This window comes from Neolamprologus multifasciatus, chromosome 3, assembly GCF_963576455.1.
Source record: "Neolamprologus multifasciatus chromosome 3, fNeoMul1.2, whole genome shotgun sequence".
Lineage (NCBI taxonomy): Eukaryota > Metazoa > Chordata > Actinopteri > Cichliformes > Cichlidae > Neolamprologus > Neolamprologus multifasciatus.
In genome coordinates, this window is record NC_140441.1 from 34,854,450 (window position 1) to 34,880,377 (window position 25,928).

Sequence of the window (25,928 nt, forward strand, 5' to 3'; positions counted from 1 at the left end):
TACTGAGGGTGAGGGGCAGACAAAGGGCAAAAGGGACACTACCTTAAAAGGAGATGGGGGTCAGGGTGTCAGCACCCTTGGCCACTGTACTAGTGTATTTCCATTGTGGGGGTGTTTACTGTAGGGGGGAGGAGACCAGAGGTTATAACTGTAACTGTTTTGTGGAGTTCTTTAGATCAGCCTTTAGCATAGGATGCAGTGTGCTGATCTCCAGATGCATCTGTAAGAATAATGGGTAATAAAAGGATTGTATGAAACATGGAAACATCTCAGTGTGATCTCTACCAGGACCAAAAGAATCGCAGAGACCGGTGTTGTCGCAACACAACAGCTTAGTAGCTTGAATAGTGCCTTTGCAAAAACAGCATTTGCATACACTCAAGTGAACAAATACACACCCAAGAGCATTTAAGCTACATAACATAATGTGATCAGAACTCACCTTCTGGCAATCACACACAGCAACAAACCAAGGGAATAAATATTGCCGGTGTTACAGACTAACTGGTGTTACAGATTAACTGGTGATGGTCAAACAGATGTGTGGTAGACTTGCTTTTCAGGAGCCGCTGCCAACAAACGAGGAAAAGGCATCATTTAAGAAAACACCAGGAACACTGAAGCCCATCGCATTGATCAAGCAGGACTCATGATTTTCACCAGCAGCTCCCTCACAGGGAAATCTTCAGCACTCCTCCGTAGGCCCGCCCCAGGAGATGGATAAACCCAGCATTTCATGAACACTGTGATGAGACCTTTGGTTTGTGTAATGTTATAAATACTCAGATACTCCTCAGAGGCTCCGGACTTTTACATAAACATAATATATTCAGTCCTGTAGAAAGTTATATATTTAAAAATATATGATCCTCTCAGGTTACTCTGGTATGAATAACTAAATAACACACTATCTGCAAAAAACTGTGAAAGAATTCCAGATGACAAATTTGTAGTTCAACATAGGGCTGCTCAATTAATCGAATTTTAATCTCGATTACGATCTGGGCTTCCAACGATCATTAAAAATGACTGAGCCGATATTTAGCCCCTCCCTCGTGCTTTACTCTCGCGCTGCTCCGTGTGGCAAATCGAGCGCACCTCTCAAACTCAAATATAAATTTTATCCCTCAAAATTGAAATAAAGCTGATTCTTCTGTCCTCACACACTCAGGATCTGAAGTTCTTCTCTTACATTTTTTTCTGTATTACAGTACACTACAGTACTTTAATCCATAGTTCCTGATTAATGAGGAGTTACTTGTCAGGGGTTGCTGAGTGGATGAGAAGGAGGACCCAAACGCTGGACTCACAGGTAGGTAGGTGAAGGTTGGTGTTTATTGCGATGGAGTGAACAAACAGAACAGAGGTAGGAAATGGCAGGCTGGTCGACTGACTGCCTGAATGGCTGGCTGGCTGACTGAATGGCTGGCTGACTGAACGCAGGCGGAAACGACAACATAACATCAATGACACAACGGCTGAAGGGAAGAGAGGGCTTAAATACATGACTAACAATGACAACGATTGGAGACAGGTGAGTGAACAGCTGAACATAATGAACTAATGATAAATGGGAAGAGGACTGAACATAATGCACACAGACTTACGGTGTGTTCACACCGAACGCGATGGACGCGAATAGAGCGTCAGGTTTACATGTAAAGTCAATGGAAAAGCGCGATGACGCGCGATTGCGGGTCCCGCGAAAATTCGGAAGCAGATTTGCGTCGCGAAAACGCCAAAACGCCAAAACGCGTGAAACGCGCGTCAGTGTAGCGCGTCTGGTGCGTTTGACTCGCGAATAAAACCACGCGCGTGAGTTTTTGTGTTGCATTTTGTGCATACGCGCGTTTCGCGTCTACCGCTCGAGTTGGAAAAATCTGAACTCCAGCGTCAAATCGCGCCGCGACAACCAATCAGGAGCCTGGTGACGTGGCTCTGACCTAGGTCAAAGGGGCAGATCCAGCCAAAGCCCTTCATTCTTCATTCAGTATGGAGGAAAAGCTCATCAGTGCCGTGGCTAATCACCCGGAGCTGTACGATGCTAGCTACTACTTTTACCGAGACAGGAATAAAAAGGACCTAGCTTGGAGACACATAAGTGAGGAGATCGGGCAACCTGGTAAGTTCATTCCTTCTTTTTAATTTTCAGACTGACCCGATGAACCCGCGCAAAAGCTAGCAAGCCCGCCTACTGTCCCGCTATTTTCCCACTGATGTACAAATACCTTTCCGCTAACAAGATAATGCGTTTATTCAGAGGACATCTGCAGGAGAAAGTGGAAGAGCCTCAGGGACACTTATAATAAGGAGAAGAAGGCAGAGAAGGAGAAGAGGAGTGGGTCTGCAGCAGGATCGGGGAGAAGATGGAAGTTCTTCGCGGTCATGGGGTTTCTGGACCCCTTCCTCACCCCGCGGGAGACAAGCGGCAATATGGTGCGGACCGTGGAGAACTTCTCCCCCGAGGACCAGGGACAGCCCGAAGAGGCAGCAGGGGAGTGTCAGTCAGAAGGTATGTTTACATTGAGTTAATGTAGGCAGTTAATTTATGCGTGTTGTCCTACAGGAACATATTTTGTTTATTAATAAACAGTATACAGTAGTCCCGCTGTTCATCCGTCACTGCCTCGCCTTTTCGCTGATTTTTTTTATTGCACCGTACAGCTTTCAACAATGCGCATTGCATTCTGCAGCCCAAATGACAAATCTCCTCCATGTCGTGTCTCCTGCGCTTGCCAAACTTATCATGTTTGGTTTTGATAACCATCACGTCCAATAGAAAAAAACAGCACAAAAACACTCATAACTATGAGCCTCATTCGGAAATACACACCTGCACCGGGAGCAAAAAAGGCGCACAAAAGTGGCGCCGCAGACGGAGAAAAAGCGCGGCATAATACTTTTACGTTTTAAAATCGACAAAGGTTTTCACTTTGAGAATCAACTTGTGAGAACTGTGACTACTGTTCATGTGCTGCAATAAATGAGAGACCACTGTATATAATAATAATAATAAGTATATAATAATATAATATTCTCTATGACTATTGTCTTCAACCTATATTAACATTAATAATAATATTAACATTTAATATTGTCTTCATAGAGTCAAGTAATCATGCAGCAGAGTCCTCAGCTGTCTCTTCTCCTGGCTCTCCAGTCCCTGGTCCCTCAGCTCCTGCTGCTGCACCCACAGGTATGAACATCAAGCACTGACAGCTTTTTACTTGCTTGGATTCCCTTGTGATCACCTTTACTAAATATCTACAACCAATCAGTTTATATCCTGGTTTTTTTTTTCAATTTTGAAAATGAAAATCTAGTAGCAGCCTTCTCATTACTTTGTGTTGTTTTGTGCTGTGTTTTACAGGCCCACAGCGGAGGACAGCTCGAAGGCGGGCGAGGGACGGGTCCCAGGACGGTCCATCGGCGGTGGAGCTGGCCATCCTGGAGTCCCTAAAGAGGCCACGCCCGTCTCCAACTGAACATTTCCTCCTCGGCCTTGTTCCTGCTCTGGAGAGCATGCCGCCTCAGACACGAGAATTCGTGAAATTTCAAATTTATAAATTAGTTTTTGAAAACAGCACAGCTGTGTTAAATTTGGAAACATTGGACCCTAATGATCAGTAGTTTTCTGATGAGGCAGCAGCTCTCCAGGGCAGAAACAATGTTCTTATTTTTCTCCTCCTTCTCCCTGAGGCTCTTCCACTCCAAGCTGGGTCCTTTTTATTCCTGTCTCTCTGTAAATAGTTAAATTTCATATATTTATGATAAATGTTTTTGTTAATGAATTTATATTTTTTCAAATAAACATTTATAATGACAAAATGTCTCTGTTCTACTACACAGCAAATATTGGCACCCGACTTGACACAAGTAGAATTTATTTCATATTATACTAATGACAAAACATACTAATACAGTGGGATGCAAAAGTTTGGGCAACATTGTGAAAAGTAATTATTTTCTTGTACAAATCACTGGTTGTCACAATAAAAATAGTCAGTTAAATATCATATAGGAGACACACACAGTGATATTTGAGAAGTGAAATGCAGTTTACAGAAAGTGTGCAATAACTGTTTAAATCAAGCAGGTGCATAAATTGGCAACACAAAAAAAGAGAAATGAAATAAATATTTAGTGTATATCAATGTGTGTGTCTCCTATATGATATATGTAAGTGACATTTTTCATTGTAACAGCGATTCATACAGGAAAATAATGACTATTAATAAGGTTTCCCAAACTTGTGCACCACACTGTATATAGGAACATAGTGAAGACAAGTTACTTAAGAGAGTAAAAATAGGTTAGTTTATTTTGGAGTAGAGCTCCATTTATTAAGAAAAAATTAAAAGGACAGGAACACTCTTTAGAGGTTTGTGGGTGGCTCTTAAAAGAGCCGTTGTGGGGAAGTCACTCGGACTTCAAACAGGTTACTCCTTTGGTTGCCAAGACACAGCTCCCTCCGCCGAGAAGTGAGCCATGAATTTCTCCCTCACCAGGACAGCCTCTCTGGAGGAGTTGTTTGCTGCCATACGACCCAGGCCTTGCAACGGCTCCACCACAGCAGGTGCCCCTCTCTCGTCCACACAGCGCAGAAAATTGTGGAGAACACAAGTTGCCTTCACACACTTCTCCGCTCCGTCTAAATAAAAAGGAGTGAGTATCACTACAAAGGTTAACTCAGTGGTCCTAATGCTACAGTTTGATATCAGCAAACACCGAGCGCATACATTGATATGACACCACAGCTATGCTATCATTCAAACACTGATAACAGCATAAATCGAATTAAATCAGGACTTGATGAGACCTTCTGAGTATCACTAGAAATATTATAAACAGTCGTCTCCGTACCACAGTTTGCTTTCAGTAAAAACCGAGCATTCACTGTTAGCATAGCACATCCACGTTAGCAGTGTATAAATGGATAGTTTAGCATATATTAGCACAGGTATCAATAAAGGACTACCATATTAAATACTTTTACTAACCTCAGGCAGATGGACAGGCGCTCTGCAGGTGGGATTGAGCGCCTGTAGTTGGTGTCTAGGCGGGCGATTCTGGGACCGACGCGGGAAAGCAGGTCCTCAAACTGGCCGAGTGAAAGACGGTGATATCGCTGAAATCGGCCGTCATCCAGGCGCAGCTCCTGGAGCAAATGGTGAAACTCACCAAACTGCTCACGCCTCTGGAGGACCTGATGGACCCAGGTACGGCGAGGGCGTCTTTTACGCCGCTGCTCTGCTCTCCACAGTACATAGAGAAGGGAGACTCTCTCTTCAAGCGCTAACTCGACAGCTGCCATCTTGCAAAGATACCGGTCTGGCACAACTTCCTCCCACATCCCTCCCACATTTCCGGTTCACGCGCGTCCAAATATCATATTTTGAAGCGCGTTGGATTTTTCTTGGACACGCGTTGAGACGCGAATGTGCACGCGTCAAATTAGGGGCGTTTGGGGCGTTTTTGTTCGCGTCCATCGCGTTCGGTGTGAACACACCGTAAGGCTAACACAATAAAACAGGAAGTGGAACAGGCAGTAGATAAACTGTGAACGTGAACTGAAAATACTGGGTCAACGACCCAGAAACCCTGACATTACTGAAGTACAAAATTGCTTTTAAAAAAATTGTTACTGTCTTTACAGATGTGGCAAGAGACTGAAAACATGCTGTTGTTTGCACATATTTAATATTCAGCTCTGCACAGGAGCTGCAGCAGGGTGCAGCCTGTTGCTTTTACAGTATAACACTTGTAATAAAAGTACAGTAACAGTAATTAGTGACTGAGCAGCCCGGGGCGTTTCTCTTGATTTCTTTAGTAAATTCATTCCCCTGCACAGCTAAACGAACCCTGACAGCCGAGTGCTCATTTTAGCTAGCTAAGGACGGTAGTTACGGATTAGCTTACAAACACGTTTAACTTACCGAAATAGTGCGGCGGGGCCTCGGGTCCTTCTGTCGGGTAGTCCAGTTTACTGAAGAATAGTGATGTTCGATTCGTGAACGAATCGTTCAATACTCGAGAATCACTTTACTGACTCGTGAATCATAATTCACAAGCCCAACTGACTCACTGACTCATCCCTGTTTCTGTTAGCAAACTAATTCGCTTAGTAGAAATATATCTAGCTTATAATTAAAATTGTGGGGGGGAAAAAACAACAGCCAGTTTCTTAACAAAAGCATTTCTGCTCTGAACTGGAAGAAAAAACCCTGAGTAGAAGCTCACATCAAGAAAATAGCTCCTCAGTTCACAGTAGCATCGCTCTGCTAACATGCTAACAGCACATTTGAGCTACTCACCCCCTCCCTTCCTGTGCTGAATCGTAAGCGTAAGCAAATCACTCAGGACTCGCTCACCCCCTCCCTCCTGTGCTGAATCATAGAGCGAACGAATCACTCAGCACTCACTAACCCCCTTCCTCCTGTGCTGAATCGTAAGCGTAAGCGAATCACTCAGGACTCGCTCACCCCCTCCCTCCTGTGCTGAATCATAGAGCGAGCGAACGAATCACTCACTCACTCACCCCCTCCCTCCTGTGCTGAATCGTAAGCATAAGCGAATCACTCAGGACTCGCTCACCCCCTCCCTCCTGTGCTGAATCGTAAGCGTAAGCGAATCACTCAGGACTCGCTCACCCCCTCCCTCCTGTGCTGAATCATAGAGCGAGCGAACGAATCACTCACTCACCCCCTCCCTCCTGGCTCACAGCTTCTTCTTCTTCTTGGTTGGCAACCAATGTTAAGGTGCATTACCGCCCCCTGGCTCACAGCTCAGTGGACATTTAGATGAGAAAATATATATTTAACACATTTAAGGAAAATACTAATAAAATACAAATAAACAAAATAAATGTTTATTAAGCAATTTTGATAGGAAATTGCTTAATTTTAGAAATGTTTTTGCTCTTTTTTGCTCTATAAAATAGTTGTTGTTTTTTTAGAATCATTCATCTTAGCAGTGGGATTTACATGAAAAGAGAAACAAATTAAGTTTGAGTGAAAATGTAATTTTTTTGCACTCTCTGGTCAACTGACTCAGTGAATCAAATGACTCAAAAAACCCGATTCACTTTGGTGAGTGACTCATTAAAACTCGATTCAGTAAAAAGAATCAAATTTACCATCACTACTGAAGAACACCTCAGGCTGTCAGGTTAAAACACTCGGTCGTGTTTTTGTAACGTAAACGCTGGGCGTCCTCTCAGAGCCTACGCTCTATCTGCTATTCGCGAACAGAGATACGCAAGTTTCTCCGTGACTGCAGCTGTCAGTCAAAGCTGCTATGACGACATCTCACCCCAATTTAACATCACCGCGGTAGGAATTAGAATCAAACTTATGGGAAAGGAGACCCCTTGGACATAAATCAGCGTGATGAGAACTATTGATAACAAAGGAGAATAAATTTATTTTAGTCTGACCCCAGTCTCATCCGCTAACATGGAGAAGGCGGGGTTTATGACGGCGATAGAGACGTTTTGGCTTCATTTTTGGGGAGCTGTCGCGTCGTCCATGTTTTCTACAGCCTTTTGGCTGTATCCCAATTCAGGGGTCGTGTCCAAATTCATGGGCTGCATCCTCCTGAGGCCGCATTTGTAGACCGATTACGTCACAGCGACGCGCCGAAGGCTGTCCAAATTTGTAGACTCCTCCGAATGCAGCAGACAAATGCGTCCTCCTTTTCCCCGAATTTGAAGGATGGGTCGGGTGTGTCCTTCCTGGCCCACCATATCCCAGAATTCATAGCGCGGCCCAGCCAAACTCCAGTTTCCAATAATGGCGGCCGCTACTAAGTTTTAAAATTACTCTTACTAATCTTTCTGGGTCACAAAATAAACTTTTAACATATTTTCAGGCGAGAAAGTAGCTGTGTAAACATCAAATATCTGCTCGGTTTATCAAGATATTGCATATTTGCAAAAGTGCTTCGACGTTTTCGGAGCATCTGCTACCCACCAGCTCGATAGCAAGCCGGGAGCTCGAGGGTCACTGAAGCCGCCGAGAACGGCACAACTCCCGGAACATCATTTTCAGATCACCGCGGACTTTCGCTACTCAGGTTAAACGTAATATATAAGTCACTTAGACAACCTAAAAATGTTATTGTTGGGCTTTTTTCAGTGTTTTATTTGTTCGTGAGTAAATCGGTTTGGCTGAGATTAAAGTTATTAGATTAGATTAGATAAAATAAAACTTTATTAATCCCCCGGGTGGGTTCCTCTGGGATTTTCACACAGCTGAATAAACGTCAAACAGAAAACTGATTAAATAGAAGTGTGAGACGGTCGAGAATTTACGCCAGTGTCCTGTTATATTTTAGATAGCAAGGAGCAGACGGCCGAGTTTATTAAACTCCACCGAGACAGCGGTGACGCTAATCAGAAGGCTAGACCGTCCAATTTCCCCAGCCGTTTACTTCTGGCCTACCCGACCTTCTGAGGACCCGGCCCACGTAGACCGCGAAGGCCGGGTCCTCAGGAGAATGCAGCCCATGAATTTGGACACGACCAGGGCAGCCTTAAAGTACGCAGCCTCAACGGTCCTCAAGGGCCGCGTACTCAAAGACCGCTAAGGCCGGAAGTGCGAGGCTTGTGAAATGGGACGGTCTAGCCTCCATTGCGCTGCCCAGGTTGCCTAGCAACCATGATACTGACAACTGGAAACGTTTCATACAGCATTGTTTGACAGAAATGAAGGAGAAAATCCTTTGTTTGTTTGTTTGTTTGTTTCTACATGAGCTTTGATCATTCTCTGATTAAGGTCAGCTATTGAACGGCGTATATTTTAAAGTAACGGCTGTAAAACCAAGTTAGTACAAACGTCACTAATGTCACATAACTTTGCCGACATGTGGCCAACAGGAATGTTTTAATGTTCTTCGTTAGTAAACATTTGCACATAAATAAGTGACATAATATTCAGTACTTACTTAAAGTTTACTCTTCGGGCGCCCCTCATCCGCCGTTTTTTTTCGGCAAAATTATCCACACCCACCGCTGCGCTATGCATTCTGGGATATGTTGGGCCATGAAGTCTACACCACCACGTCCTTGAAATTCAGGGAAATGAAGGACGCATTTGAGGGCCGCATTTCGAGCAGCCTTCGAACTGGGACAGCCTTCGTTGCGTCGCTGTGACGTAATTGGCCTTAAAATGCGGCCTTTAAGGCTGCAGACCCTGAATTGGGATACAGCCAATGCTCAGCCCCCCCCACCTTCTCATGCTCAGCACTCACTCACCCCCTCCTTCCTGGCTCACAGCTTCTTCTTCTTCTTCTTGGTTGGCAACCAGTGTTAAGGCACATTACCGCCCCCTGGCTCAGTAGACATTTAGATGAGAAAATACATATTCGACACATTTGAGGAAAGTACTAATAAAATAAAATGAAAATAAATCAAATAAATGTTCCCTTTAGAAGTCTTAATCTTTTTGCTCTATAAAAATAGTTGGGTTTTTTTAATCACTCATCTTAGCAGTAGGATATACATGAAAAGAGAAAAAAATTAAGTTTGAGTGAAAATGTACATTTTTTGCACTCTCTGGACAACTGGCTCAGTGACTGAAATGACTCAAATCCGATTCACTTTGGTGAGTGACTCATTCAAACTCGATTCAGTAAAAAGAATCGAATTTACTATCACTAACAGACTAAACCATGCTGAGGTTTATGGTTAAACAAGTTCTCATCCTGTATAAACCACTAATAATTAGACCAGACAGTAAATAGAGACGTCCTCCTCCTGTTTCTGTACTGTTTTTGCATGCTTATATCATAAAACTTTAGCCTGTCACCTTTGTAAAGCCCAACATTTCTGCTGGATCATATATCCGGTTTCCTGTTTAGATGCTAACCCCATGTTGCTCTCCGAAGCATTCAGAGTGTGAATGCGTATGAATGTTAGACAGTAAGCACTAAACAGTTTTAAAAAAGTGCTTGTGTGAATGGGGTGTGATTGTCACGGTTCTGGGTCAGTTTGACTCAGTAATTTGAGTTCTCTTGTTTTGGTTTGATTTTGTATTTTGTATTGTATTCTGATTCTTGTGCTTTGTTGATCAACAATAGAACTCTAGATCTCTATACAGTCCATTCTCTTTTGAGTCGTTCCAACACAGTGTGTTTGTTTTGATTCGTAGACCCCGAAAATGCCGCGCTCCCACAATGCATTGCGGCGTGACGTTAACTCCAAAGTTCTATACTGGTGACTTGATTGGAATCAGGAGTGAAAGCTGATTGGAGTCTCTGCCTGAAGGTGGAGCCCAGCAGAGTGGAAAAACTCACCCGGACCATGACACATGCCTCATTCACACAAGCTTTTTTCCCTCTACTTTATTGATTTCTATCAAACATTCATAACTAGTATCAAGAATCTTTTGTATGCAGACTGGAGAAGCGAGGGATCAAACTACCAACATTTTGATTAGTAGATGTAAATTAGTAGGTTAGTGCACCCGAGTGGTAGAAGAAATCATAACTCAATGTTCTTTACAAGAGTGAAGGAAAACGAAAGCATTGATATTGTAAATAAGATACAAATCATCTACTGTTATGAAAACTGTCAAGAAGATCAGTGAAGGGATTTCAGAACCACTAACATGCATTTCGGGATTATTCAGGACGGTAGTTCCAAACTAAATGAAAAGAGTTAAAGTTCTGCTGCTGCATAAAACTGAGGATAGCCACCACTTCACAAATTATAGGCCTGTTTCTCAATTTCCAGAGTTCTCCAGAAATCTCAAAAATTTGTTCAATAATTGATGACACAGACATAAATTACTCTCTTAGAGTCAGTAGTTTCAGATCAAACAGTTCAGCATGATTGGCATTAATTAAATCGATCGAAGGATTTAGAAACGCAATAGATCAGAAAAAGGATGCAGTTAGAATATTCTTAGATTTTAAAAACCTGTACAGATATCCAGTAAACCACAATGTCATTCATGCCCATGATGATGAGTGGATGTAAGCTTTTTATCACAACTGTGCATTTAGACCAGGGGTCTCAAATTCGCGACCCGGGGGCCACTCGTGGCCCATGTCACCCCTACTTGCGGCCTGTATATTGATATGAGGAAATATATTGCAATTTGGCCCTTGAAGTTACTTTTTTGTTAGGGAGTATTTGTTTGTTGTTGAGTACAATGTCAAAATAAGTTTTTATAGATCTTATAGATCCAAAAATTATTTAATATTAAGGCAATATGAGCAGAGAGACGGATTTGGCTGTGTTATTTCAGTGAGACAGTTATTTGTAAAGAAAATAAATTTCACTCGCAGTCAAAAACTAATGTGTGCACTTATGTCTGCATTTTTATTTTGTTAAAAATGAACAAAATTATAGCACAAGTGCTGCCATGTGTCTGTCCAGAAAGAGAGTACCAATGTGTTTATTTGGTAGTCCAATGAAAAGTTTCAGTTAAGAGTGAGAGAAAAAATTGCGTTCACTTTTGCCGTTTTGTCTTGTTATACAACATTTGAAATGTTTAAAAAAACAAACAAAACACTACATTTTTGGAAATATTTGTGGGTGTTTTCTTGCTGTTTGTTTGTTTGTTTTTTGTACTACTTAAACTAAAGTGGCCCTCCAATGAGATGACAACGCCAGCAGTGACCTACAGCACATTTAAGTTTAAGACCCCTGATTTAGACCATTTGTTATCAAACATTTTTTATTGGTGTGCTCCATTTCAAAACCTCTCCCACCACCAAATTTTCATCAGTCATTAAAAAATAAGTCCAACTTCTTTCAAACAACCAACGTCTCATGATAGTGATGTAAAAATAAAATATAATACAGACTGAAGCAAGTTTATCCAAACAATCAAAACATCAATTTTTATACTTCTATAAAACATCAGAAATGAAAGAAAAAGAAAAACTTGTGTGGAAATAAAATGCATTTGAAAGCACTCTGATATGCTGCTTCCATATTTAAGAGATTACACCTGTGGGAATTCTTACATTAATTTTCAATTGTGACATCTCACTGACGCTCTCCTCACAGGTGCTACAAGGATATGCCATTTAAATCATTCTCTGCTGAGCAACGTCTGAAGCATGAAAAAACCTTCCAAAACTGTATACTGCTGTGGATTTTGCCATGAAACATTTTATGAAATAGGTCACCTGCATTTAATGGATGTGTTTTTCTAAAGTGTTTATAACACCATTTTTCTATAGAATAACTAATCTTTATAGTGGCAGAGTATGTGACTAACAGATTAGAAGGTAGAAAAAATCTAGAGCGCAGACAGAGTCAGATGCTGACCTGTTCTTTTCTCCCTGAAAGCACAGACAGTTTTTATTGAGATACTTTAATGAGTTAATAGCACAGTATTTCTCTCTCTCTCTCTGCTAATAGGAGTGAATGGAGTTCACCCACCAGTCTCTGTTTATCTCACTTTCTCTTACCTGTGTGGCCATAATCATTCTAATAAGACGTCTATATATTGTTTATATATCTATATAATATTTATTTGATTACATTTTGGATTCTGGTGTTTATATGATTGGATCATCAATATCGGTCTTCACAATCCACAGCAACAATAATAATGAGAGAGAGGATATTGCTTTCTTTTACACTTGCATGAGTAATACATAGAAGCGGTAGTTTTAAAAACATTAATTCACTAGTTACAAGTCCCAGGTCAAATCACTCTCTTTAAAAGAAAGTGTAACTCTCTGAGTCTCACACTGCCCAGTACCAGGTACGCCAGCTGCTGAAAGTGTGGTGAATTGCACCTAAACCTTGTTTAGTCATGGTCACATGACCTGGGCATTTTGAACCACGCTTTGGAGCAGTGTTTGGAAACATCTGCGCTTCAGAAGCTCCTTGTGAACACATGCATTTTGAAACTTCCAAACTCGATTTGCACACAGGGGCAACAATCCATTTCCTTTTTTTTTTGTTTTGCTGCACTGAGTTCTTCAAGCCTCCAAGACTTTCTATGTCAGTGGCTTTCATCATGCCACTTTAATCTAATCCAATAATTTGCTGAGAGCTGCCTCCTCGGAATTCAAGGTGTCATTTCTCCTACCTCCACTTGAAGAGCATAAACTGAGATGGTCTTAACTGGTCCTAGATAAAAACAAACCCACAGTTAAACCTTGACCTGATCAAGGCAACGTGTACTTGTTACTGTGAAGCCATATCAGTTCAACAACCTTCACCGCTTACACAACTGATAGCACAAATAACTGGCTCACGCCTCTTTACAAGCCCCCAGACATGATCTCTCCTATTTATCAAAATATGTATCCCTCTTTATTTAAAGTGACATGACAAAACAGGAGCATACTAAACTTAAACTGTTTTGAAAATCAACATAATTGTTTTTAGTATATACATTTTTGTGTTTTTGTCACTTCACAGCTTTAAATAATCCTGTGGGGTATAAAACTCTTAATGTTAAAAAATGTTAAGTATAAAATGAAAGAAAAGAAAAAAACACAACAAAACGTTTCAGTGTGAAGTAATTATAAAAGAATCAGTTCTCCAATTATTGACTAATGTCACAGTCCTGGGTCGATGACCCAGTGTTTTGTGTATTGTTATTGTTATTTTAGGATTTCTGTGTGGTTTGTGATTTCTAGTGTTAGTATAGGTTCAGTTCAGTGCCAGCAATAAAGCTGAGGTTCTTTGAATTTAAGTTTCCGCCTGCATGAGCCTGCATGAGCCTGCATATTGGATCTGTTTCCTGCCCGCCTGCATGCAGACCATGACAACTAACTGATGAATCACTGCAGCTCCAATATATTGTTGCATTTGACAACCCACTACAGCAACTACAGAATAAAACCACTAACCAGACTGATGACAGATTTCAAACATGCTGAATATGAAGAGTAGTATCATTTAAACTCACATGATTATCAGCCATAAGAACAAATTCAGATTTATATTGATGTAAGGTATATAAATGTAAGTACAGTTTGAATCAGTGCAATATTATTTCCAAGACTCTCTACACAAGTACATATAATGGTCAGGGATCAACATGAACCTGTCTTCTCTATTTGACTTTAATCAACTCTGCAGTGTCTCCATCAAAGGAATAAAGGCGAATTCCAGCATAGAGCGGCTGAGTGAATGTGGTCTGGACTCTGTGGAGGAGAGTCATGGTTTCAGAGACGCTGTAGAAAGACAGAATACCTGCTCTGTGATCCAGGTACACTCCTACTCTGGAGGACCGAGGACCTGAGAGGACAGTTTGGACATTGTTGTGCCAAAATTTATAGCTGTTTGTGTCACAACGTAATGCCCAAGATTTGTCATTCCACCCAAAACCACATTCATAAAACCTCCCTGCTCTTTTGATCTTCTTATATGCAGTGGCTACACGAATTCCTCTCCCTCTCCACTCCACCTCCCAGTAACAACGTCCAGTCAGACTCTCTCTACTCAGGACCTGCCGATAAAAAGTAAATCTGTCTGGATGACCAGAATAAGGCTGTTGTACTTTCATTACTGTTACTTTTCTGTTCCCCTCAGATAATAACAGATGTGTGTTTGCTGTGTTTGGATCCAGTGTGATTTCACGTGAATATTTTAAGAATTCAGCTCTGGTCTTTGGCTCTGGTGGTGACAGTAAAACACCCTCTTCAGTGACTGTCAGTGAGATGTTTGTCCATTCCTCTCTTGGTGAGGGGTAGTTGTGTAGAAACTGGTTGTGGTCCTCTTTGCTTAAGAGCTGCTCCAGCTCAACATGCATCAGCTGATCAGCAGAGCCATTGATGGCCTCCACCTCCTGTTGAAGCAGCTTCACATCTTTCTCTCGCTCCTGGATTCTCTGCTGGATGTTTAGTCGTCTCACCTCGAGCTCCTTCTGCTTCTCAGTCCTTTCTGCTGCAGCTGGGACTGTTTCATGGCCTTTATGTTCATCCATCAGGCAGAGATAACAGATACTTTGGTGATCAGTACGACAGAAAATCTTCATCACCTCATCATGACGAGAGCAGATGTTCTCCTGGAGCTTCTTGGAGGGGGCCACCAGCTTGTGTTTCTTTAATGGAGCTGCATCATAGTGAGGTTGGAGGTGTTTCTTACAGTAAGAGGCTGGACAAGATAAACAGGACTTGATGGCTTTCAGTTTCCTCCCAGTGCAGACATCACAGGCCACATCTTCAGGTCCAGCATAGCAGTGATCAGCTGGAGCAGCTTGGAGTCCAGTCTTCTTCAGCTCCTCCACTAAAGCTGCTAACATGGTGTTTTTCTCCAGGACAGGCCTCGGTATGAAAGTCTTCCTGCACTGAGGGCAGCTGTGGATTCCCTTCCTGTCCTCTTCATCCCAGAAACTTTTAATACAGTTCATGCAGTAGCTGTGTCCACAGGGAATAGCCACCGGATCCTTCAGTAAATCCAAACAGATGGAACAAGAGAAGGTTTCTGAATTCAGCTCATTTCCTCCGTGCGCCATTTCTCCTTTCTGTAACAGCTGTAATGTTTGTACTTTGAACTGTAGTGATTAGACTATTGCCTGAACTGAAAGTGCCAGTGGTGAATGTGTGTTGAGAGAAGGGAGTGGTTATCAGTCTTAGTCATACATTCGGTAGTTTGGCAGCATTCATATCTTTATTGATAGAGTTATGGACAAATTGAATTGTGTTTGCATGTTCAGTACTGCTTTGAAACAGTTCAGTTACAGAAAACAGGAAAACAAATCCCGATTGTAAGTTTCTGAATTTAGGAAGCAACACCTATTTGGAAATGTAATGTCACCCCTCTGATAGGGAAGTAACCTGAGGTAGAATGTGAGGTTGAGAAAACCTCTCCATGTAATTGGGCTGGACTAGAACTAGGACGAGTCTGCTGGAGAGGCAATGGACTCTGTTTCAGCCTAGAGTTGCCCTTGGTTAGAGGCAGTGGATATCCTAGTATCTCCTCAGCTTGCTGCCTGTACATTGGGGTTTTACTGGTGGACAAGAAGTTTTCTTCCCTGTGCCTTAAAGTGGGATAATGAGTCTTGTCTGTTTTTGCATTTACACACCAAAATGTGTAGTAAGTTCAGAGTACAATCTGATCTTTAACTTCAGGGAGGGGATGCATCCCACATCGCTATTATCTTTTGAAAATGCAACACACTCTTCATGTAGGACCTTTTTCACCTGCTCCTGCTGATCTGGGGTCAGGTGATCAACTGACACAGGTGGGTCCCATAAATCTTGGCTGCAACTGCCCACCTCCTTATACTCCCCTTTGTGCTGTTCTGGGGCGCTGGGGTGCTCCCTGTGTTTTCACTAGCACACGTCAACTTGCCCTTGTTTTCAGCACTTACTGGTCTTATGTCTACTGGGTAAATGACTTCACTTGCTGTAGTCGTCCCAACACTACATGAGGGAGGAGGGGGATGTCATGGCTGCAGAATAACCACCCTGGACAGGGTTCCCCTCTGCAGGCCAATGACAGTTTCATTCAGGTTAACCCCCTCTGGTAGTTTTGAAATGTCCTCTGGTTGAAAAAGAACCTCCTGTTTCAGGTCATCCCTGAAACAGGAGGTCATGGATGACCTGTCCTCACACTACACTTAACCTCCCTGCTTTGTCCAGCTGGAATCACTATCTTTTGTCTCCCAACTTTCACCACACCCTCTTCATCATTTTTGTGGCTTTCTAGTTGACCCCAGCCTAAATTTGAGCTCAACCCAAACTGCAAAGGGTATGGGTGTTCGCTGGTTCGCTGCTTGACTCACTAGAGCCTCATCCTCAACTAGGAATTCACTTGTGCTTCTCAGTTGGATATGTGGAAAGCAGGACTTCCTCCAGTTCTCATTAATGATAGTCACCTGTGACCCTGTATCCCACAATGCTTGTGTTTCTACCCCTTCAAAGAAACAATCCACCATACACTTCTTCCCGACCAGGGCTCTCAGCTTAGCCTGACAGTGTAGTGAGAGATGACTGGCATACGTGGCACCCACAGTTTCTTTAGCCTTGCCACTTTGCTCTAATTCTGCCTCCAGTTGTCTTATTTGATTCCAAAGCAGTTCATGCAACTTGTCATCTGCTTCTTTGTGGATGGGAATTAATGATTTGGGAGGGGCACTGGTCTGGATTGCCGCTTGAGTGCCCTCTGATCTTTCTGCTGCCCCACTTCATCCTCTCCAGCCCCTGGAGAGGTGTTCTGGCTGGCCACACTTGAAGCAGTGTTCACACCGATCATCTGTTCCCTGCTCCTGGCATGCCTTACATCCCCTCCTCCCACTGGTTCTTTGTGGGCGAGTAGGGCCTTGAGGGGTGGTGATGCTCCTCCTTAATTCAGCCATCTCCTCTCTCAGCAGCCTGACTGTTTCATGCAGCTCTGACTCGGGAAGCAGCTACAACAGATGTTCTGCGGCTCTTGGGTTTCACTACTTCAGCTCTTGAGTCCCCAACCTAGTTTCGGCTACACCCTGACCAAATTGACTGGCTTGCCTTTCCGTCTGGAGTTCATTTACTTTTACAGATTTGCTGCCTGTAGTTTTATTTTGTTTCAATTGAAACAAAATAAAACTACAATTCTAGTGTTTTGATTCAACACTAGCTGCTTCATTCATCTTATCAATGAGGGTTTCATCTGTAACCTGAGGGTCATCAAGATAGGGCTTAAGCCGAAACTTGATAAGGTCACTCAGTAGCCCAGTACTAACCGACCTCAAGAATTTCTTCTGGATGAGCTCAGGGCTGTATTGGTCATCAGACCCTGTGTCTTCCGATGCGAGCAGCAGCCTCTCTTTTAACTCAATTGCTCTGAAGAGGAAGTTTTGGGGAGACTCACGGCTGTCTTGTGTGATGTTCACTAGTCTGTGATACAAATCTGTATATGTATATATATATATATATATATATATACATAGATAGATAGATAGATAGATAGAAATATATATATATATATATATATATATATATATATATATATATATATATATATATATATATATATATATATATATATATATATATATATATATATAGAAAGAGATAGATAGATAGATAGATAGATAGATAGATAGATAGATAGATAGATAGATAGATAGATAGATAGATAGAATACAATAAAATAGTGAGGTAAAATATTCATGATTAAAGCTGATTTAATGACCAAAGGCAATGACAAAGCTTGGGAATATATTAATAGTTATTTACTATTTCATTTTCATGCAGTCTGTGAACCTGCAGTTGGACTGCATGAACATTTTGTATGTGTCTCAGTAACTAAAGCCCTGCAGCGAGGAAGGGTCCACAGAAAGAACAATACAGACTGAGGCAGTCTCTGTGGTCCTCATATGTTTTTGATCCATATCTCTCAATAATATGTTTTTCTTGAACAAATGACTGAGGTGACAATTTTCAAGAACTCTGCAGCAAGACTCCTCGCTTGCATCAAGTCTGCTCTTGATATTAAACTTTTTCTTATCCAGCTTCATTGGCTCATCATTTCCCAACATATCTGATAGGTTCGTAGCATAAACCTATTTGCTGGAACGTTCAAGACAATTCTACTACACAGCCAAAGTAAGACACAAGTAGGCAAAGTTCTTTGTGTTACTCATATATGAGGGAGAGGGCTGGACGAGCGCCGTTCCTTCGCTTGACCCCAGTCGCTCTCGTCTGCTCCCTCGTAACACTGCTCTTTTATTGAGGTTACATGAATATGCATAGGCTCACTAACATAGGTACACATGTGAACAAAGAGTACCGTCTGTGTAGGTGTGTGTGTGTGTGTGTGTGTGTGTGGGGGGGGGGGTGTCAGTCGTTTATGGGGTCAGAATGTGACCCCATAAACGACTTCTCTAAACCTGCTGGTCTGGAAGTCCAGCAGTTCATCTAAACAAAAGGCACTTAAACTAAAACAGATATAGATGTGTTTGCTATACTATATATCATATATCTATATACCATATATCAGCAAGAAAAGATATGATCTCTTCCCATGACCCTAAGATGTGCGTGTGCATGCCAGAACACTCTGGAATGCACACAAAGTCTTTGCAGACAACTAAGGATCACACATCCTATCACTACACAATCGATTATACACCTCTAAGCATATATGGTTAAATATTTCTAAGCATAAATGACAATCAACAATATAACCCTGACAATATCCAATATAAGATTCTGCTCTTCTTTGTGAAAGCACTCAATGACTTGGCACCCCCATATCTTTCAGTCCTTCTTCATACTTACAGTCCTTTCTGTGCTCAACTGCTTCAACAGCTCAGCTGCTTCAATTACTCTGCTGACCGCTTCCTCATTTTAGACTTAGATTCATTAGTGCCAGAGCCATTAGTCGTGCTACACCTTGTGTTTAGAACTTATAACCCCTTCACCTTCATCAGCTGGACTCCTTGGCACAGCTCAAAACCCCTCTTTTTTCATCAGCATATGAAACATTGTTTTACATGCGTTATAATCATATTATTCCTTGAATTTAAAAACTCTACAAGTATTGTTGTAGTTGTTAATTCTGGTTTGAAACATGACCCTGACCCTTTCCTAATATGCTTTTGGGTTGCATCTTCCTGCAACGCCCTTATCACTTTCAGTCATCAGGAACTAATAGACATCGGCCTCAGCATGAACCCTGCTTCATGTCAGATTGGACTGACAGCATCCCACCTGAGATTGTAAGGCTGTGGGTTATTGTTGGTAACAGCAAGCAACTCAGGCTGCTCAGGCAGAGGAAACAAAAGCGGCGCTGCAGAGCTTGCTATCGCGTTGAGCTGCAAAAACAACAAAACAAACCCCTGTTTCCATCCATCTTTTTCACAAATGGCAAATCCCTCGCAAACAAAATAGAGGAGCTACAATCAGAGATTTAATTCAACCGCTTTGTCAGGGAGTTTTGTCTACTGATTGTAACTGAATCCTGGCTTTTAGGGATTCTTAAAATATTCTGATTCTGATTTTGACATCCCCAATAGCACTGAGGCAAACCCTAACAAAACCCTAACAAAGACTCTGGTAAGGAAAGGGGTTGTGAGCTCTGTCTCTATGTACTTCAGGACTGGTGCTATAACATTAGAACTATAGACAGTCACTGATCACCAGACTTAGAGGCCATGTCCATTCAGTGCAGGCATTACTATCTACCTTGCAATTTACCATTGTTTACATGCCCTCCCACATGCTAACGCTAGCTCAGCACTCAATCACCTCCAACTTATCATCAGCAAACAGCAGAGAGAGCACCCAGAGGGGATCCATATTGTTCCGGGTTTGCTATTGTGCCATCACGTGATGCAAAAACAGCTGGAGATTTTTTTAATGGTATGTTGCTTTATCTCCAGTGGATCATAAATGAAGTTCACGGCGAGACCGTTAAGGCTGGTAGGCGGTGGGATGTTTATCAAATAATGGTGGACAGTCCAAGGGAAGCGGCCAAAAAATACACTTTTTAAAGTATGTGTTTCGTTGTATTCACTTATCTAACATTCCCTCAGATCCCTCTTTCTTTTAAAGCCTTTGACGGTTCAAAGGCTAAGAATATTACAGAGACTGTGGGGATTTTATAGACAGTAATAACGATCCTTAAACAATGATTAAAAACGATTCTTCGTTTAATCCTCAGCTCTGTTGCATTGCAACATTCGGCTCAAGCAGCCCCAGATTTCCAACAACACAACAGCAGCAGTGAATATGATGCTGTCATAGTTCAGCGTGGAGCCAGAGTCTGTCCACAAATGCAGAGAAACACAAAAAGGTGCTGTTACAGTGACTGCGACCTCAGATGGAAAGAAAACTTTTTTTTGTTGTTGTGTTCAAAAGCCGCCCTATATGACAGCAATATCCATTAAAATAAATTATTAACAGGTTCACCATCATAACTCTTTTTGCCCCTCCTACTAATGTAACAAAAGGTTCCAAAAAGATAGAGTGAAGGCTATTTTATTTTATGCCTTAGTTTAGGTTCTCTGTATGCCGTCTTTTATTTGACATTACTGGTAATTATTATTTCTTTTTCAAAAATGTTTTCTTTAAAAAACATATCATTTTATTATGGCACAGAAAGACAAACCATCTCATTAAACTATTAAACACTGCAATTTTTGACATTTAATCCAATGAGCAGTGCATTTTATGAGACTGTGATTTTCTTTTTTAAATATTTATTATTGCTCATTGTTAGGTTTTGTATTGTTGATTGTCATTTATGCTTAGAAATATCTACTTATATATGCTTAGAGGTGTATAATCAATTGTGTAGTGATAGGATGTGTGATCTTTAGCAGGCTGCAAAGGCTTGGTGTGGATTCCAGAGTGTTCTGGAATCCACACCTACATCCTGGGAGCATGGGAAGAGGTCGTACTTTGTTTTATTGTTTTATGGTAGGATAAAACGTGGCTATATCTGTTTTAGGCTAAGTGCCTTTTGTTTATGTGAACTGCTGGACTTTCCAGACCAGTAGGTTTAGGGAAGTCATTTATGGGGTCACACTCTGACCCCACACACACACACACACACACACATACACAATCCTTTGTTTACATGTATACCTATGTTATGATGTTATATGTTAATGAACCTATGCATATTCATGTAACCACAATAAAAGGAGTGCTATGGGGAACCTGGCTGAGAGTCTGACGGGGGTCAAGTGGTGGAACGACACTTGGCTCCAGGCAGGTCTCCCTCATGCATGAGTAACATGAAGAACTTTGCCTACTTCGTGTCTTGCTTTGCTGTGTAATTATAGTGTCTTCAACGTTCCAGCGAATAGGTTTAAGCTACAAACCTATCATTAATACACAATGCACAAGTATTTCTTATCAAATGAATCAACAAAAGAATCAATAAAAAAGCTTGAGAAGTAAAATGATTGATAGCTGCTGTCGCCGTTTGGACTCTTTCGACTTGTTTCGCTCTGAAGTTTTATGGAGAAACAAGCAGACAGTTCACTTGTTGCACTCAAAGAAAGGAGGTTTATTTACAAGAGTCAAACATTTGACCAGAGCATTCTGATAAAAAATCAACAGTTAAGTTGGAATATCCCAGTTTAATCACGTTATGCTGCAGTTTACATTTATTTAGCTGCCATCATGAACTTCAGCCCCGAATAGGAAGACAGGAGGTAAATATGAAACCTTTTATTCTCTTTCTGTGCTGTTTATGCAGTGTTGCTATAACACTGGAGTCTGTCGCTGTTGTTGAATGGCTTTGAATAAAAAGTACAAAGTTTGCACTGTGATTATAAGTTAAAATTGGGTTTAATTATGAGTTGCTGCTACTACTAAGAGTTACTAAGAGTAACTAAAGCTTTCAAACAAATATAGTGCTGCTATATATTAAAAGAAGTCTATGTGTCTCCTTCTTATATAAAGTATTTATATATTCACTTTAAAAGAAAAACATTTTTCTGAGATGAAGTTGAGCTGAGAAGATGCATGATGTGATATGAAATGGAAATAAATGTATATTAAATTTTCACTGAAGCTTACCATTTGAGTCTAGTTAAATTTCACCACTGATTATTTTTAGTAGAATATTTTTTTAATATATCCACTTATATTGTCAAAGTGAAATGAGACTAGTCTCACTGACTGCATTAGCAAAATTTATACAAAATATCAGAAAAAACATGAGAAAAAAGGTACTTTCATATACTGTATTTGAAATGAAACCTTTATTTAACCTTTAAGAACACACAATCAACATTAATAAACAGCAGAACTACTCAAAGATCCAATAAAACAACAGCATGCTTAACTTTAACCTTCCAGAAAATCAGCATGACAGTCTTTATATATACATTTCATTTCTTTTTTTAATGTATGCAACATCCCAGCTTTTATTGAAAAGGTTTTATGAAAAATGTGTTCTGTGAAAGTAGTTAAGGATCTCCATCTAAAGTGGTTTTAATGTGTAAACTCTACAGTACAAAATGATGATAAAACAATCAATTCTCTAATCATTGACTAACTGATGAATCACTGCAGCTCCAATATATTGTTGCATTTGACAACCCACTACAGCAACTACAGAATAAAACCACTAACCAGACTGATGACAGATTTCAAACATGCTGAATATGAAGAGTAGTATCATTTAAACTCACATGATTATCAGCCATAAGAACAAATTCAGATTTATATTGATGTAAGGTATATAAATGTAAGTACAGTTTGAATCAGTGCAATATTATTTTCACACATCAATGGACCACTGAACTTCTCAGCTTCTAAAATGTAAAGCCTCATTTAGAAACTACACAAGTACATATAATGGTCAGGGATCAACATGAACCTGTCTTCTCTATTTGACTTTAATCAACTCTGCAGTTGCTCCAGCTGAAAAATAAAGCCAAAATCCAGCATAGAGCGGCTGAGTGAATGTGGTCTGGACTCTGTGGAGGAGAGTCATGGTTTCAGAGACGCTGTAGAAAGACAGAATACCTGCTCTGTGATCCAGGTACACTCCTACTCTGGAGGACCGAGGACCTGAGAGGACAGTTCGTATTTTCTTGTGAAAAAATGAATAACTGTTGTTTTCACAAAGTAATGCCCAAGATTTGTTATTGTATCCAAATATACGATCAGCTGACTTTCCTACTCTTCTGATATTCTTGTATGAGACTGCTACTTCTATTCCTCTCCCTCTCCACTCCACCTCCCAGTAACAACGTCCAGTCAAACTCTCTCTACTCAGGACTTGATCATAAAAGGTGAATCTGTCTGGATGATCAGAATAAGACTGTTGTTGTTTCAACTGTGTTGCTTTTCTGTCCCCTTTAGATAATAACAGCTCTTTGTGTGCTGTGTTTGGATCCAGTGTGATTTCATGTGAATATTTTAAGAATCCAGCTCTGGTCTTTGGCTCTGGTGGTGACAGTAAAACATCCACTTCAGTGACTGTCAGTGAGATGTTTGTCCATTCCTCTCTCAGAATGTCCTGTAGTTTATCTCTGGTCTCTGACACAGCTGCTGTCACATCCTCAAAGTACCTCAGAGGACGAATATTGATGCTGGATGAGTGTGTAGACTCACTGAGTGCTGACAGTGAGGGGTAGTTGTGTAGAAACTGGTTGTGATCCTCTGTGTGTGAGAGCTGCTCCAGCTCGCCGTCTTTCCTCTTCAGCTCAGCGATCTCCTGCTCCAGCTTCTCCTGAAGCTCTTTGACTCGACTCACTTCAGTTTCCTGCTGAGATCTGACCTGCTGCTTCACATCAGAGCTTCTTTTCTGGATGAGACGGATCAGCTCAGTGAACATCTTCTCACTGTCCTCCACCGCTTTATCAGCAGAGCCATTGATGGCCTCCACCTCCTGTTGAAGCAGCTTCACATCTTTCTCTCGCTCCTGGATTCTCTGCTGGATGTTTAGTCGTCTCACCTCGAGCTCCTTCTGCTTCTCAGTCCTTTCTGCTGCAGCTGGGACTGTTTCATGGCCTTTATGTTCATCCATTGTGCAGAGATAACAGATACTCTGCTGATCAGTACGACAGAAAATCTTCATCACCTCATCATGACGAGAGCAGATGTTCTCCTGGAGCTTCTTGGAGGGGGCCACCAGCTTGTGTTTCTTTAATGGAGCTGCATCATAGTGAGGTTGGAGGTGTTTCTCACAGTAAGAAGCCGGACAAGATAAACAGGACTTGATGGCTTTCAGCTTCCTCCCAGTGCAGACATCACAGGCCACATCTTCAGGTCCAGCATAGCAGTGATCAGCTGGAGCAGCTTGGAGTCCAGTCTTCTTCAGCTGCAAGATGTTTTTCACCAGAACAGGCCTCAGTATGAAAGTCTTCCTCGTTTCTCCGTCCAGCTGAACTCCTTTCTGCGCCATTTCTCCTGTGTGTCAGTGACTGTGTAAGTTTCTCTTCCTTATAACTGAAATTAGTCTGAGCTCTGACCTCAACAACATGTGTTTTTTTTTTTTTTGCAGTGAATGGAGCCTGTCAGCTCTGACACGTGGTTACACAAATGTTCAAAGGTCAGATCAGAAGTGAAGGGAATGAGGAAAAATCTGAACAAAGGGGACTTCCCTTGTTTAAGAACAAGAAGATGAAGAACAGGGAGGATTGTATTTCACTCCAGGAAGTGGTTTGTAATTGTTATTGTGTGTTTAACCACTTTTTATTTACTGCTCACCTCAACTTGTAAGCTTTAAATAATTAATTACTGAATGAAGTAATTAAGTAATTTTAGGGTAAAATCTTGAATTTAGAATGTAATTTAGCCTAAAAGGCACATTTTAACGTTATATTATTTGAAGTTATGTGTTGCAATTCTGAAATCCCACAGGACATTAATGCACCAGATGATTTGGCTGATTTAACAAATTTAGAAACTCGAGTTGAACCAAAGTTATTTTGAGGGGAACATTACTATTTGACATTCAAAATATGAAAATAACATAACTGTCATGGTTCCTGAGGCCTCTCAGGCTGGCCTGCCTTTTCTCTCCCTCTCTCCATTGCTTTTCTGTCTTTCTTGTTTTTCTGTCAGTATTTGTATGTGTATGCTTGGGGGGGTATTTTGTTTAATTTCCTTCAGGTGCTTTCTCCGCATTCCTCCAGGTTCCTCACCCATTAGATCATATTTACCTATGGCTCATTGGCTAATCAGGCTGGTTACTTAAGACAGGACTAGATAGTTGTATGTATGGTCAAGCAAAGCACATTACATGCGTTAGTGAGTACCCTGCAGCAACACCAAAGAAAGTCTGCTTACCTTTTGTTTCCAGGTAAAGGAGGTCTGAGAGAAGTTGTTGGGGGATGACCTCAGAGACAGAAATATTGAGTTAATACAACTGTGATATACTGTGGAGCTGATCCATGCAGGGCTTTAATAAAAAAAATTTTTTAAATCCTTTGTTTTACAGGCGGCCGGGGCACCATTCCAAACAGGTTTTGTGAAAACTCTTAGTAATTAACGTTGAGATGATGAAAACAGTTTTCTGTTTCAGAAAGTGTCAGTTACCATGGTAACAGACTCTGTGAAGT

The 25,928-nt window shown here is 41.3% G+C and overlaps 3 protein-coding genes and 1 long non-coding RNA gene across 4 annotated transcripts; 1 reads left to right on the forward strand and 3 right to left on the reverse strand.

Moving 5' to 3' along the window:
• The first annotated feature begins 1,889 nt into the window (after window positions 1-1,889).
• Window positions 1,890-3,828, forward strand: LOC146522775 (uncharacterized). The gene is made up of 3 exons (XM_085153413.1): window positions 1,890-2,122; window positions 2,261-2,512; window positions 3,107-3,828. The coding sequence occupies exons 1-3, from the start codon at window positions 1,993-1,995 to the stop codon at window positions 3,214-3,216; spliced, it is 492 nt and encodes a 163-aa protein (XP_085009539.1). The 5' UTR covers window positions 1,890-1,992; the 3' UTR covers window positions 3,217-3,828.
• LOC146522776 (uncharacterized) lies at window positions 3,639-5,515 on the reverse strand. Its single transcript, XR_014872985.1, has 2 exons — window positions 5,001-5,515; window positions 3,639-4,651 (listed from the first exon to the last, which is right to left on the reverse strand). It is a non-coding gene; the product is annotated as an uncharacterized LOC146522776 (long non-coding RNA).
• A 2,621-nt stretch (window positions 5,516-8,136) lies between these two features.
• On the reverse strand, window positions 8,137-16,488 carry LOC146522777 (tripartite motif-containing protein 16-like). Its single transcript, XM_085153224.1, has one exon. The coding sequence runs from the start codon at window positions 15,429-15,431 to the stop codon at window positions 14,028-14,030; it is 1,404 nt and encodes a 467-aa protein (XP_085009350.1). The 5' UTR covers window positions 15,432-16,488; the 3' UTR covers window positions 8,137-14,027.
• A 6,469-nt stretch (window positions 16,489-22,957) lies between these two features.
• On the reverse strand, window positions 22,958-25,072 carry LOC146522778 (tripartite motif-containing protein 16-like). The gene has a single exon (XM_085153188.1). It carries the CDS (start codon window positions 24,767-24,769, stop codon window positions 23,246-23,248), a length of 1,524 nt encoding a protein of 507 aa, XP_085009314.1. The 5' UTR covers window positions 24,770-25,072; the 3' UTR covers window positions 22,958-23,245.
• Between the last annotated feature and the right edge of the window lie 856 nt (window positions 25,073-25,928).